This window comes from Neophocaena asiaeorientalis, unplaced genomic scaffold (assembly GCF_003031525.2).
Source record: "Neophocaena asiaeorientalis asiaeorientalis breed wild unplaced genomic scaffold, Neophocaena_asiaeorientalis_V1.1 scaffold59, whole genome shotgun sequence".
Classification (NCBI taxonomy): domain Eukaryota; kingdom Metazoa; phylum Chordata; class Mammalia; order Artiodactyla; family Phocoenidae; genus Neophocaena; species Neophocaena asiaeorientalis.
The window spans coordinates 2,888,130-2,901,264 of record NW_020174268.1 but is presented as its reverse complement, the minus strand read 5'-3'; the positions used below and the strand labels follow the sequence as shown (position 1 = coordinate 2,901,264).

The 13,135-nt window shown below is 44.1% G+C and overlaps 3 protein-coding genes across 3 annotated transcripts in view; all 3 read right to left on the bottom strand.

The window, feature by feature from the left end:
* Positions 1-8,643, bottom strand: part of GTF2F2 (general transcription factor IIF subunit 2) — a 153,005-nt gene extending 144,362 nt beyond the window's left edge. Inside the window, exon 1 of the mRNA XM_024755610.1 lies at positions 8,388-8,643. Coding sequence (XP_024611378.1) covers positions 8,388-8,453 — 66 coding nt within the window. The 5' untranslated portion in view covers positions 8,454-8,643. The remainder of the gene's footprint in view (positions 1-8,387) is intronic.
* Positions 8,644-11,883: 3,240 nt separating this feature from the next.
* LOC112406649 (phosphatidylinositol N-acetylglucosaminyltransferase subunit Y-like) lies at positions 11,884-12,060 on the bottom strand. Its single transcript, XM_024755589.1, has one exon. It carries the CDS (start codon positions 12,058-12,060, stop codon positions 11,884-11,886), a length of 177 nt encoding a protein of 58 aa, XP_024611357.1.
* Positions 12,061-12,433: 373 nt separating this feature from the next.
* LOC112406663 (protein preY, mitochondrial-like) lies at positions 12,434-12,871 on the bottom strand. The gene has a single exon (XM_024755613.1). It carries the CDS (start codon positions 12,869-12,871, stop codon positions 12,527-12,529), a length of 345 nt encoding a protein of 114 aa, XP_024611381.1. The 3' UTR covers positions 12,434-12,526.
* Positions 12,872-13,135: the final 264 nt, after the last annotated feature.

Sequence of the window (13,135 nt, the reverse complement as noted above, 5' to 3'; positions counted from 1 at the left end):
GTTACTAGCGGTGGGAAGCCAGGATTCTAACCTAGGCAGTCTAGCTCCACCGTCAGCATGCCAAGCTGCCTCTCTATGGCTACTCGCTTCCCATGTCACTCATTGTAAAAATCCTCTATAATGTCTTAGATGATTCAGCCCTCTGCAATCCATGGCCTCATGGATCTATGGATTCATGACCCTCCTACTGCCTTCACTCGACTCTAATCACACAGATTTGTGAACGTTCCCAACACCATCCCATCCGAGGGCCTTTGATTCGTTGTTACTTCTGTCTGGAATGCTCTTCCTCCAGATATCTGAAGGGCATCCCCATAACTTCCTTCAGGTCTCTGCTCAAGGCCCACCTTATCAGTGAGGCCCTTCCCCACGCCATTAAAATAGCATCCCCATCTACCTTCTACACCTTTTACCCTGATTTGTTTTTCTTCAGAGCACTAATCACCTGCTATATACATATCTGTTTATTGTCCATTCTCCCTCCCCATTAGAATGCAATCTGCACGAGGTAGATATTTTGTGTGTTTTGTTTACTGCCACATCCCTAGCATCTAGAATAGCCTGGCACACAGTAGGAACAGTTATTATTTTAATGACTGGATATTGTTGAAGAAATGTTAGTGTAATGAAAATGATGGTGTTATTAGGATAAATCCAGGATACAGAATTTAATTTTAATAACTCTCACTGCATTCTCAAAGGGAAACCTTATTTCAGAGATCTACCTTAAAATAAGGGGGAAGAGAGGAAAACACCAATAGTAGAGTGGAGCATTTTCCAACCTGCCACTGTCCCCTCATTGCTGGTTCCCTGAAATGTTATTAAGATAAAGGGAAGACAAGAATGTTCTGGAGCTCTTGAGGCTTCCCTGGTGGTGCAGTGGTTAAGAATTCGCCCGCCAATGCAAGGGACATGGGTTCGATCCCTGGTCCAGGAAGATCCCACATGCCACGGAGCAACTAAGCCCGTGTGCCACAACTACTGAGCCTGTGCTCTAGAGCCCATGAGCCACAACTGTTGAGCCCGCATGCCACAACTACTGAGCCTGCACTCTAGAGCCTGTGAGCCACAACTACTGAAGCCCACGCGCCTAGAGCCTGTGCTCCGCAACAAGAGAAGCCACCGCAGTGAGAAGCCTGCGCACCACAACGAAGAGTAGCCCCCGCTCGCCACAACTAGAGAAAGCCTGTGTGCAGCAACGGAGACCCAACACAGCCAAAAATAAATAAATTAATTAATTAAAAAAAGAATGTTCTGGAGCTCTTGATGAGACCACTGTTCTTCAATACATTAACCAGGTCAGAAGATTCTATGATCAAACTGCTGGAGACTACAATTTAGGCCACCAAACAACAAGACAATAGTTCTAAGTGAAGTAAGTATATATCATACACTAAAACAAATTTAAGAATCAAATCCAGTACAATAATTGTATCTAATACAAGCAATTGCCAACTAAAACAAAGATTACGTCCCAGAAGTTAATTGATAAAAACAAGTTTGGAACTCATACTGCATTGTCATCATTGTTATAATAAAACTGTAAGTTCCCACGGAACTTCCCTGGTGGTCCAGCGGTTAAGACTCTGCGCTTCCAACTGCAGGGGGCGCAGGTTCAGTCCCTGGTCGAGGAACTAAGATCTGGCATGCTGCGTGCAATGTGGCCAAAAAAAAAAAAGAAAAAAGGAAGTTCCCAGGTAAGCCTACCAGTTTATTTAATTCAAAAGGCTGCCAAAATACTATACCCTTGTAATGAAAAACAGAATACAATGAGGATACTATGTCAATCATATATAACTTTCTACACCAAGAGCTTACGGAAATGGGCTTCCCAGAAGTCCCAGCCCATTAAGTTGTGAAAAAAGAGGTAGAAGGAAAAGGAAAAATAACGGTATATATGGTTCCAAGGCTCCAAAATACTTTTTTTGGACAGCTGATATTTTTATTGTTATTTTAATTTTATTTTTAAGATTTAATTTTATTTATTTTTGGCTGCGTTGGGTCTTCATTGCTGCACGCAGGCTTTCTCTAGTTGTGGCGAGCGGGGGCTACTCTCTGTTGCGGTGTACAGGCTTCTCTTGTTGCCCTAGGCTCATGGTCAGTAGTTGTGGCACATAGGTTCTAGAGCGCAGGCTCAGTAGTTGTGGTGTCCGGGCTTAGTTGCTCCGTGGCATGTGGGATCTTCCCAGACCAAGGATGGAACCCATGTCCCCTGCAGTGGTAGACAGATTCTTATCCACTGCGCCTCCAGGGAAGCCCCTGGACAGCTGCTATTTTTAATTAAAACATTATATTTTATTTTTAAGGTGTACAACATGATGATTTGATATATGCAGTGAAATGATTACGCTAGTCAAGCTAATTAACATATCGTCTCCTCACATAATTACCTTTGTTTCTGGATGAGAACACCTGAATTCTATTCTTAGTAAATTTCCACAAAACACTCTTGTCAACATGTCACTTGTGAGATATCTGTGTTGTTTCCACTGTCTACACATTCATTAAAGAAAATGAGATGAAGACAAGATAATGAGTACAGGGATGTTTTCTCAGATTTCCCAAGACCAGAAAATGACTCACTTAAGCATTATTTCCTCAGGGAAACTCCCTTGACCTCCCAGACTAAGTCAAGTTCCTTTGCTATTCACACTCACACAACAGTACTCCTTGCTTCAGTGCCCTCATCTGTCTGGAACCGCCTTCATTAGGACTTGACTGATGTCTCTCTCCAGCACAGACTACAGATCCGGGTTTACAGAGCCCAGGCCTGTCTGTTCTTGCTCACCATAACACACTCAGAGCCCAGAACAATGACTGGTGATCACGGAAAGCTTGTTGGATGAATCAATCCGCTCGCTCAAGCTACAGGTCAATTTTAAGGTCAACAGTGCCTTTGAATCCAAGGTGCTAAGGGGATATATACAGTAGTTACTCCCCTAAGCTTGTTTGCCAACTTTGCGTCATCAAATATCTAGTTCCCCAACTACTAGTCTCCAAAGCCCTGTTTCTCCCAGAGTATTGGACACTGTATTAGACAGTGATGTGACACCCTTTTCCTCGTTTAGGATTGAAGGCCTTATTCCCCTAGCTGCTGGGAGTGACCACAGAGAGCCCTCAGCTGTTAGCTCTCTGTGGAATTGCCTCCACTGAAGACAGGCCCTTTGGCCACGATCGCCCACTGTTCCTGGGGCAAACCATCCTGTGCCCAATCCTGCATAAGTCCTTTTCCTTCCACAGGTGATGATCCCAGGAGCACTCCATAACAAACCTCTGCATGCTAACCTTCTCCTCAGAACCAGCTTCCCTGGGAACCCAACCTATGACAGGCAGCTTCTACTCACACGTTTACTTGAAGGTCAACATATGGAGCTGACAAGACCCAAGGCCATAAAAACAGTCCCAGGGCTTCCCTGGTGGCGCCGTGGTTGAGAGTCCGCCTGCCGATGCAGGGGACATGGGTTCGTGCCCCGGCCCGGGAGGATCCCACATGCCGCGGAGCGGCTGGGCCCGTGAGCCATGGCTGCTGAGCCTGCGTGTCCGGAGCCTGTGCTCCGCAGCAGGAGGGGCCACCACAGTGAGAGGCCCGTGTACCGTAAAAAAACAAAAAACAAAACAAAACAAAAAAAACACAAAGTCCCCCACCTCACCTCTGGTCTCCAGGGAGATGATTCATTAAAGGGAACCAAGGGGAAAAAAAGACATTTCCTATTCCTGGCATAAGCTTTGTAGCCAAACAGACCTAAATTTGAATTACTGTTCCATGCTTGGGCAAGATAATTAACCTCCCTAAGCCTCAATTTTATCATCTGAAAAATATAATTAGTACCTACTTCACAGGTTTGCTGTGTAAAATACTTGGTACATTATAAATCTAAGTTCCTTTTTCTCCTGCAAGACTTCAAGGTATCACCCATTCCGGTTTCATCTCTCCCTGGTACACAGCTTTCTCTCTGGCTGCCAAAGTCCAACTGTTTAACTGTCTGTGAAAAAATAAAAGTTGAGCTTGGTGGCATCTGAGTTGTTGAATGGAGGACCCAATATTCACAGGGGATGGTGTCCATCTCTCTTGTCCTGATCCTCTCCTCCAACAAGTATCAATCAAAATGCTTATAAGAGGAAGGCTGATGGGGCTTGAAACACACCTTTTTGCTGGCTAGGGAGCTGTTGGTTGGACCCATTGCAGCGCTTGTCAATACCTCCACCTGTCCATTTCCCTCACGAGATAGCATTTCTTATAATTCAAGCTCCAGTATGATATTCATTACTTACAAAAACCCCACCACTCCTAAAAACCCTGCCAACTTTATCTCCCCCTCTTCCCCATCAGGTACCCTACCCTCCTGCCAATCATAACTAGATAAGATGATTTTTTTCCAGAAGTCTAAATATTGGAAGCTGGGTTTCCCTGGTGGCGCAGTGGTTGAGAATCCACCTGCCAATGCAGGGGACACGGGTTCGAGCCCTGGTCCGGGAAGATCCCACATGCCGCGGAGGAACAAAGCCCGTGCGCCGCAACTACTGAGCCTGTGCTCTAGAGCCAATGAGCCACAACTACTGAGCCCACGTGCCACAACTACTGAAGCCCGCGTGCCTAGAGCCCGTGCTCCACAAGAGAAAACACCGCAATGAGAAGCCCTCGCCCCGCAATGAAGAGTAGCCCTCACTTGCCGCAACTAGAGAAAAGCCTGCGTGCGGCAACGAAGACCCAATGCAGACAAAAATAAATAAATAAAGTTTAAATAAATATTGGAAGCCAAACAGAAGAACTATGCTAAAATTTTTTTAAATATCATTTTTAGATCCTGATTTCATACCGGGTGTGTATTAGTAGTGTGACCAGCTGGCAACCTAACAGTGGCATAGACTAAGCAACAGAAATAGGGCAATGCAAACTACAAGGGACTAGCTCCCTGACCAGGTAAAAACGGCGGCTGTTTATGTTTCTTAGCAGGTGGCATCTATTGTGAAGTTAAATCCAATCATGTCTATTATCTATCAAAACTTATTTAGATCATTCTCTTGTAGATTTAAGATATTCAAAACTCCAGAAATGGCATTTCATTAGGCCAGAACAGTTACAGGTAGTGGATATTCTGGTACACAATCTTCCACTATATTTGCCTTTTCCTGAACACACTCACCAGCCCTGCTGGGAAGTCTTTTCTAACTAATCAACTCCATAGGCTCTTCTTAAATGTCACCTTCCCCAAAGTCTTCCCTGTTCCCACCTGACAACTTTTTTCCTACTTAAAACTCTCAGAGGGCTTCCCTGGTGGCGCAGTGGTTGAGAGTCCACCTGCCGATGCAGGGGACGCGGGTTCGTGCCCCGGTCCGGGAAGATCCCACGTGCCGTGGAGTGACTGGGCCCGTGAGCCATGGCCGCTGAGCCTGTGCTCCGCAACGGGAGAGGCCACAACAGTGAGAGGCCCGCGTACCCGTACCGCAAAAAAAAAAAAAAAAAAAAAAAAAAAAAACCTCTCAGAGATCTTGTATGTATAACCCTTACTTGTATTTATCCTTTTCTATACCTGTCTAGTGATGGAATTAATAAAATATGAACAAAACGGCCCATGAACTTGTAACACTCTAGGAAGAAACTCATGTATTTTACAACAAATGATCCTCAAAGATCAGAACTCAAGGAGTTATTTATAAGAAATATTAACGTGTACTGAAAAGATTTAAAGTCGTATGTAGTTCTATTCACAAATTCTAATTGGGTAAGAATGAAAACAAACTCTATAAACAACATATTATATTTTAATATCACACAAAGCAAGCTGAAAATGAAATTAACCATTACAACTTGAAGCTCTCATATAACTTATTCCTATAATTCAGAGATAAAAATCCAAATATGCTTAGGATATGGGCATGAAAATCATACTGGATGCTAATCCCAGCGCAAATGAAACAAATTCAAACTATCTGACAGGTGTGCAAATCAAACCTCACTGCCTACTAGCATTCCTTTAACTAAAGCAGAAATAAAAGTTATCAAACAAAGAGGGAACATGAATGGATTTTAGAACAGAAAGTATTTGATAGCAATTCTCATCCTCTTTAAGAGATAAGGTTGTCAGAGGACAAGAACTGGCAAAAAAAAAGTCCTTTCACACTCTGGAAAGATGTAGTATTTGCAAGCCTGTTACTTTTCTTTGATACATAAGGTTAGAAAAAGAAGAAATACTACAGGCCAAATTGATGTAAGGAAACAATGATACAGCAAACAATAAATAATTGAAACATTATAACTACCTTTATAAAACAGAACAAATCCTTAGTCTGAGGTAAGTTTTTAAAGTGATAAAATGTATTCAAATGGCCATATATGAAAGAACACTAAAATTTCTTAACTTTAGATTCATTGTTTTCTTTCACATCCTCATTTAGTCAGTCACAACATCCTGACAACTTTTGCTGAAAAAGTTTCCCTAACTCCTCAGAATTCACTATCAAACGCCTATGATCCTGTGATAATTTTCTAATTTTGACTCTAATTTTGTTATCTTCCCCTCAAGTTTTTTTTTCCCCCTAAAAGAATCATTTGCATCCCTGCCTTACTCAAAAACCTCCAAAAGTTTCCTCACTTCTTGTAGACTAAAGTTAAAACATCCCCATTTCACAATGTGACAGGATCAGTCCCAAGCCTCTACTCGAGGCATAATAATCTCCTCTCTGATTTCCAGGATACAGCATGTTACTGTGCATTTTCACTCCTGCATTTCAGTTCCACTCTCCATGGTATACTACGGAGATACTATGGTGGACTCTGTCCACCCATCCAAACCTCTCTGTAAGGCAAACAACCTTTCTTGAGCATTTACTGTGCTCCAAGCACAAACACATCATCTCAAGCATCACCATCTTTTCAAGCTCTTTCAGTCTGTAAAGGAGCTCTCCTCCCTAATGATTCCCCTCCATTTAGCACGCAGGAGGAGAGAGATGTTGCTGCACACGGGCTTTCTCTAGTTGCGGTGAGCGGGGGCTACTCTTCATTGCGGTGCGCGGGCTTCTCAATGCGGTGGCTTCTCTTGTTGCGGAGCGTGGGCTCTAGGCGCGCGGGCTTCAGCAGTTGTGGCTCGCGGGCCCTAGAACGCAGGCTCAGTAGTTGTGGCGCACGCAGGGGGCTTAGCTGCTCCGCGGCATGTGGGATCTTCCCAAACCAGGGTTCAAACCCGCAGTGTCCCCTGCATTGGCAGGCGGATTCTTAACCACTGCGCCACCAGGGGAGTCTCTACTCCATTATTTAAATCACACTGATAACGCCGTGATAAGTCAAATGAGTACCAGAGACTAAGGCTAGCAATGAAGGATAAGAGTTCATTCATTCATTCATTCATCACATATCTGAGCTATTACCATGTGCCAAACACAGATCGGGGTGTGACAGGCAAGAAGTCTAGTCTCGAGAAATGTGACTGTGAGTGTGCTGGGGAAAGGAGGTAACCAACACTGAACACAGAATCACTTTGGACTCTGACAAGTGCTTTGAAGAATATAATACAGGTTCGACCCGGCTAGCAAATAAGCATAAGAGAGCTACTTCAGAGAGGCAGACAGGACGGGCCTCTCAGATTTAACTGATGAAAACTCAGCCATGTGATATAAGTTTTTAAAAATCTAACAAACCAAGGTCCCTACATTTTATTTGAGTTTCGGATACTGTCACAATCACATTTTGAACATTACATATGTCTTATAAAACCCTCCTAAAAGACAACACTCCCCAATATGAAAAAGTAAAGCACAAATACTGTGCTCACTAAGGGCTAATCAAGATTGCTGTCTTTACAAAACAAAACAAAAGGAAAGACGTTTGCTGACAGTTTCACGAGACCAGGTCATGCTCTAAAAGAACACTCCAGTCCACGGCCTCTCCTTTCCTGAGTTCAGAGCTCTCAGCTCTCCTGAGAACTGCATAAGAACCAACAACCTAAAAGAATACTTTAAGGGTACGCAGAGACCAGTTCTACTTTCTGGCTGAGAAAATTTTAACAGGAAGCAGACACTCAACTTCCTTATACAGACTGATAACTAAAATCAGTTTCACCAAGAGAAGATGCAGAAAATTTTCAGCTTGGGGTTAAATGCACCGCTCACATTGGGGGACACCAAGACAGGGCCCCAGAAAAACCAGGTCGTGGGGAAAGGAGATCCATGCCAGGCAGGCTCGGGCTCTTAATTGGCTGAAAAACACTGGGCGTCCCTTAACTAATCTTCTCGTCTGCAAACGAGCATAACAATGAGTCCTGCCTCTCAAGTTAACCGAAGCTCTAATGAGAAGGCCGTAAAGAACTTTAAAAGGCGCACGGGGTGGGACAGTCTCAAGTCACTGAAACTACTTTAAGGAGGAGCGCAAGCGGGAGCCGCGCAAACCTTACCTTGACCAGCCACACTCCGGTGTTCTGCTTGGCGCCTGTCAGATCGAGTTCCCCGCGCTCGGCCATGGGTCTGTCGCCGGCGGAGGCGTGCGGGCCAGAGCAGAGGCCCCGGAAGCTGGGGGGCTGCGGAGCGAGGGACCGGAGCACAGCGCAAGCCGGAGCCGCAGGCTGACTGTTAATAGCCGGGGTTCACCTGCTGGGACGCTGGGATCCCGGGAAAAGAGGAACACGCCGCCGGGAGCCGGGAACTGCGCCTGCGCGCTGCTACCGTCAGTACGGCGCACTGCTGCAGACAAACTTCCTGAGCAGGCAACTTCTTGAGTGGGTGTGGCTACTGCCGTGGGCTGTGCCCGAGTGATAAGAGCATAAGGTGGGATGGGCCAAAACGTCAGCAATACTTTCGAAGACTAGGTCAGCGTAACTGAAGAAAGAAGGTGTCAAAACAGAAAAATGGGGTTCAAAGAGACAAAGGCTGTCAGTATCTGTCCAACCCTGGCCAAGGAGAGAGAGACAGCATTTGGAGGACAGGGTAGGAGTAATAAAGTGAATTAGCACAAGTGGTCTCAATTGAAAGGCACCCTGAGCACCTCCAATTAAACAAGCTGAGTACACCCCTTTTAGACTCCAAAACCCGGAGCCCTGTAATTAGGTCAATGACAATAGACATGTAACAGACAAATCTGATTGTTAAACTTCCCTGCTTATAGAATTTCCTCTCTCTTTTCTTGCCTCTAGAATAAAATTCAATCCTCTCCACACAGGCCCTCTCAGTTTGATACCTGCCACTCAATGCACCACACATCCATCCACACCTAACCCATCAGACCTCCCTGAATACAGCAGAATGTTCCTCAGTTATTTCAGAGCCTCTGCACACTGGATTCCCTTTACTCAGATGCCCTATTCTTCCCTTACCCTCATTCTCACCTCTGTCTTCTGATTGGCAGACTCCTACTTAGGTGTCAAGACTAATGGAAATGTCACTTCCTATGAGATCTTTCATCAACTCCCCCAGAGGAAGTTTCATTTTTCTTCACATCACAGTGTGCGATACTTAGCACGATGCATTATAATATACATGTTTACATGCTGCCTTTGCTTTCTAGACTATGAGCTCCTCCTAGGCAGAAATAGTGTTTTATTCATTTTTTATTCACAGCATCTGGCACAATGCTTGACACCCTGTCAGATTTCAATAGGCTTTGGCTGAATGAACATTTGCTGAAAGAGAAACAGACAGTAAGATATTGTAAGAATGGCAAGTAATGTATTGAATCCTGCATCAGAACCGTACACATAATTGAAGAAATTCCATGTCTGTGCAGCATAGGGCTAGAAAAAGCTGTCAGGTCACTGAGATCAGCTGGGAAAACTAACAGGAAAAATAGGAGACGAGGCATGTGTTAAAAAGGAAGATTGCATTCTTGTGTTACAGCTTGGGAAATGGCCTTAAAAGATATAAAGGACAAGCGGATAAAGAGAGCTGCTTTAAGCTTTGATCAAATAGAAGGAATAAATTAAAATATGAGACCATAAGAGAAGAGACTTAATGTAGTCTGGATGACCCTAGTAATGACCTTTAGAGTAAAGGATTAGAACCTTGGCCTTGATCTGTGGCTTATGGGAACCCTAAAAATGTGTGTGTGTGTGTGTGTGTGTGTGTGTGTGTGTGTGTATGTGTTTACAGGGATTGGGGGAGAACAAATAGCTAAAGAAGAAGAAATGCCTAGAGAAGAAAGGAAAAAGTGAATATTTTAAAATTATTATATAAGGAAGAAGAAGAAAAAAAAACTTATTGAGCACCTCATCCTCCTACATTGCTGAATAAAGAACAGACTTCTTCTATCTGTCCTTTTCAAATTTCCTTCCAGCTTGAAGAGGATGCTTATGAGCTGTGAGAGGAAAGGAGGATGCGGGCTCCATGAAGCAGATTCACAGATTTACTTTGGAGACCAACAGGGTAGCATATATTACAGCTAGATCCTTCACCCTCCTAAGGGCCTATTATATGCCAGACATCGATAATTTTGGCCCAATCCAGCTTTGTGTTCTTTCCACCATGATCCCATACCCTTAATATCCATTCCCACACAGGTTCTATGGATTTCTGCTTGTGGTCAATTAGGCATACCCAGTGCAGATATTTCAGGTATCTCTATCGCCCAATCATGCCAGAGACCTTTGGTGTTCTCTTTACTACTTGAAATAGGGTCATTAGCATCTTTAAATCTAATTAGATTAGACAGCCAGTTCCAAAAACCCAGAACCAATTTAGGAAAACCTATCCTTAACACCATGTTCCTCTAGGATCATTCTCAGTACCAAATAAGTATTAGTCAGGATTCTCCAGAGAAACACATGATACATACATAGATAGATAGATAGATAGATAGATAGATAGGCATTTACTGTATAGGAATTGGCTCACATGATTATGGAGGCTGAGAAGTCCTAAGATCTGCATTTGGCAAGCTGAAGACCAGAAGAGCCAAAGGTATGCTCCTAGTCTGAGTTCAAAGGCCTGAGAGGCAGGAGAGATGATGGTGTAAGTTCCAGTCCAAATCTGAAGGCAGGAGATGATTAATGTCCCAGCTTGAAGACAGGCAGACAGAGTGCATTCTCCCTTACTGAACCTTTTTTTCTACTTTGGCCTTCAACTGATTGGGTGAAGCTCACCCATATTGGGGAGGACAATCTGCTTTACTCACTCTACTGATTCAAACGTTAATTCATCCAGAAATACCCTCACAGACACACCCACAATATCATTGGACCAAATATCTGGACAAACTGAGGCCCAGTCAGGTTGGCACATAAAATTAACCATCACAGACAGATACAGAGGTCACCACACAAAAAGGAAACTCACAAATTCTTTACTCTCCCAGATGATTGACTAGTCAAGATTTTTTTTAATGGAAAATGTCAATACCTTATCTTATTATTATTAATGTAAGTATGTGATGCCAAAGAAATGAAGGTAATTTTACAAACTCAGAATTTTGGCAAATACAAGAAATTTCCATTTTATTACAGTTTTATACCACATTAGTTCAAATGCATTTCTCTACAGTTCCTTCAACAGAGCTCCTCTGGAATTATTTCAGTCATCCTCAACATGTGACTTTACCAAAGACTTTGAATGTAAAATAAACGTATAAAATTTCAAATTAGTAACTTTTAATTATGAATGGGATAAGAAATAAAGTCATCAGATGATGGCCGGGGATATTAATTTCCAACAAGACACTTTGTTGAAATGTTTTTTCTGATACCCCAGATATAAATGAAAACCACCAAAAAATAGGGCAGAACCAAAGTACAATAAAGAAGCCTCCGCAGCTTAAGCCTCCCATAGTCCTAAACTTCTGACAGAAGCTAGGCAAAGCATCTTTCTTGCAAACTAAGTGGGTTTCCAGTATTTCCATGTAGTTGAGCTTTCAGGGACAGACACTCAAGCATATCCTTAGGATACACCATCTTGGCTCTGGTTGTATTAATTATGCCTGAAGAGTTTAATACCCGTCCAAGTCCATAGGTGGAAGAACACATAAATGGGTATGGTAATCAACAAGAGCAGACTGTAAAAGCACACCACAGAGGCCGAGTATAACAGTCCTGCTAAAGAGACCAATGGAATAAGGGCAGTCAATGTAGAAAGAGACAGAAACATTCTTTTGCTCCACTTTTTACACACCACTCTGACTTTTTTCTTTTTATATAGATTTATTTATTTTATCTATTTCGTTGCTGCATGCAGTCTTTCTCTAGTTGTGGCGAGCGGGGGCTACTCTTCGTTGCGGTGCACGGGCTTCTCATTGCGGTGGCTTCTCTTGTTGCAGAGCACGGGATCTAGGTGCGCTGGCTTCAGTAGTTGCGGCACACGGGCTCAGCAGTTGTGGCTCACGGGCTCAGTAGTTGTGGCTCATGGCCTCTAGAGCACAAGCAGTAGTTGTGGCACATGGGCCTAGTTGCTCCGTGGCATCTGGGATCATCCCGGACCAGGGATCGAACCCGTGTCCCCTGCATTGTTAGGCGGATTCTCAACCACTGTGCCACCAGGGAAGTCCCCACTCTGGCTTTTTAAAAGGTGGATGGAATTTAGAAAATTTAGTTGTGCTGTTGTTTTCAAGTATGACCTATGGCTCCTTCATTTCTTCTTGCTTCTTATTTTGATGTGTCATCCTAGCTGCCTGTGGTATCATATTATGAATCCCATCAACAGTTGGATAGGCTATTCCTAACTCTTCGTTAATCAATTCATTGGTCGATGCTTCACATCTCAGCGGCTTCTTGGAGAGCGGGCACACCAGGAACAGCAGCAGCGCTGGGTCGAAGGCGCGGAGCGGTTTCCTCGTCCTCTCGCTCTTGTCTGTGGACGGCCGCGACACCAACGCGTGCAGATGCCTCTGGGCGCCCGCGGACGGCTCTGCGTGTGTCCCCCGCAGCGCTGAGGCGAGCTGGCCGCACAAGCCACTCAGCATGTTCCGGCGGCCCGCGACCGGGTGTCTGCGCGCCCTTGACCACCCCCCTCAAGTTTTTATTAAATCTTTTAAGGCACAAATGCAAGCCAAGGAGGGAAGGCTCAAGAACTCACTAATGGCGGGAAAATTTTCAAGAACACGACATGTTTTGTAAATTTAGAACACCACAGTTCTATCATGTAGCCATTAGAGGATAAGCAGCAGTCATTAGAGGAGATGTTACAAGCGAGTTGAGGGAATTAGAATGATATTAACAGTAGCTGA

Bases quoted from the DNA above. Each gene is read 5' to 3' on its own strand.
- LOC112406663 (XM_024755613.1), bottom strand. From the start codon at position 12,871: ATGCTGAGTGGCTTGTGCGGCCAGCTCGCCTCAGCGCTGCGGGGGACA.
- LOC112406649 (XM_024755589.1), bottom strand. From the start codon at position 12,060: ATGTTTCTGTCTCTTTCTACATTGACTGCCCTTATTCCATTGGTCTCT.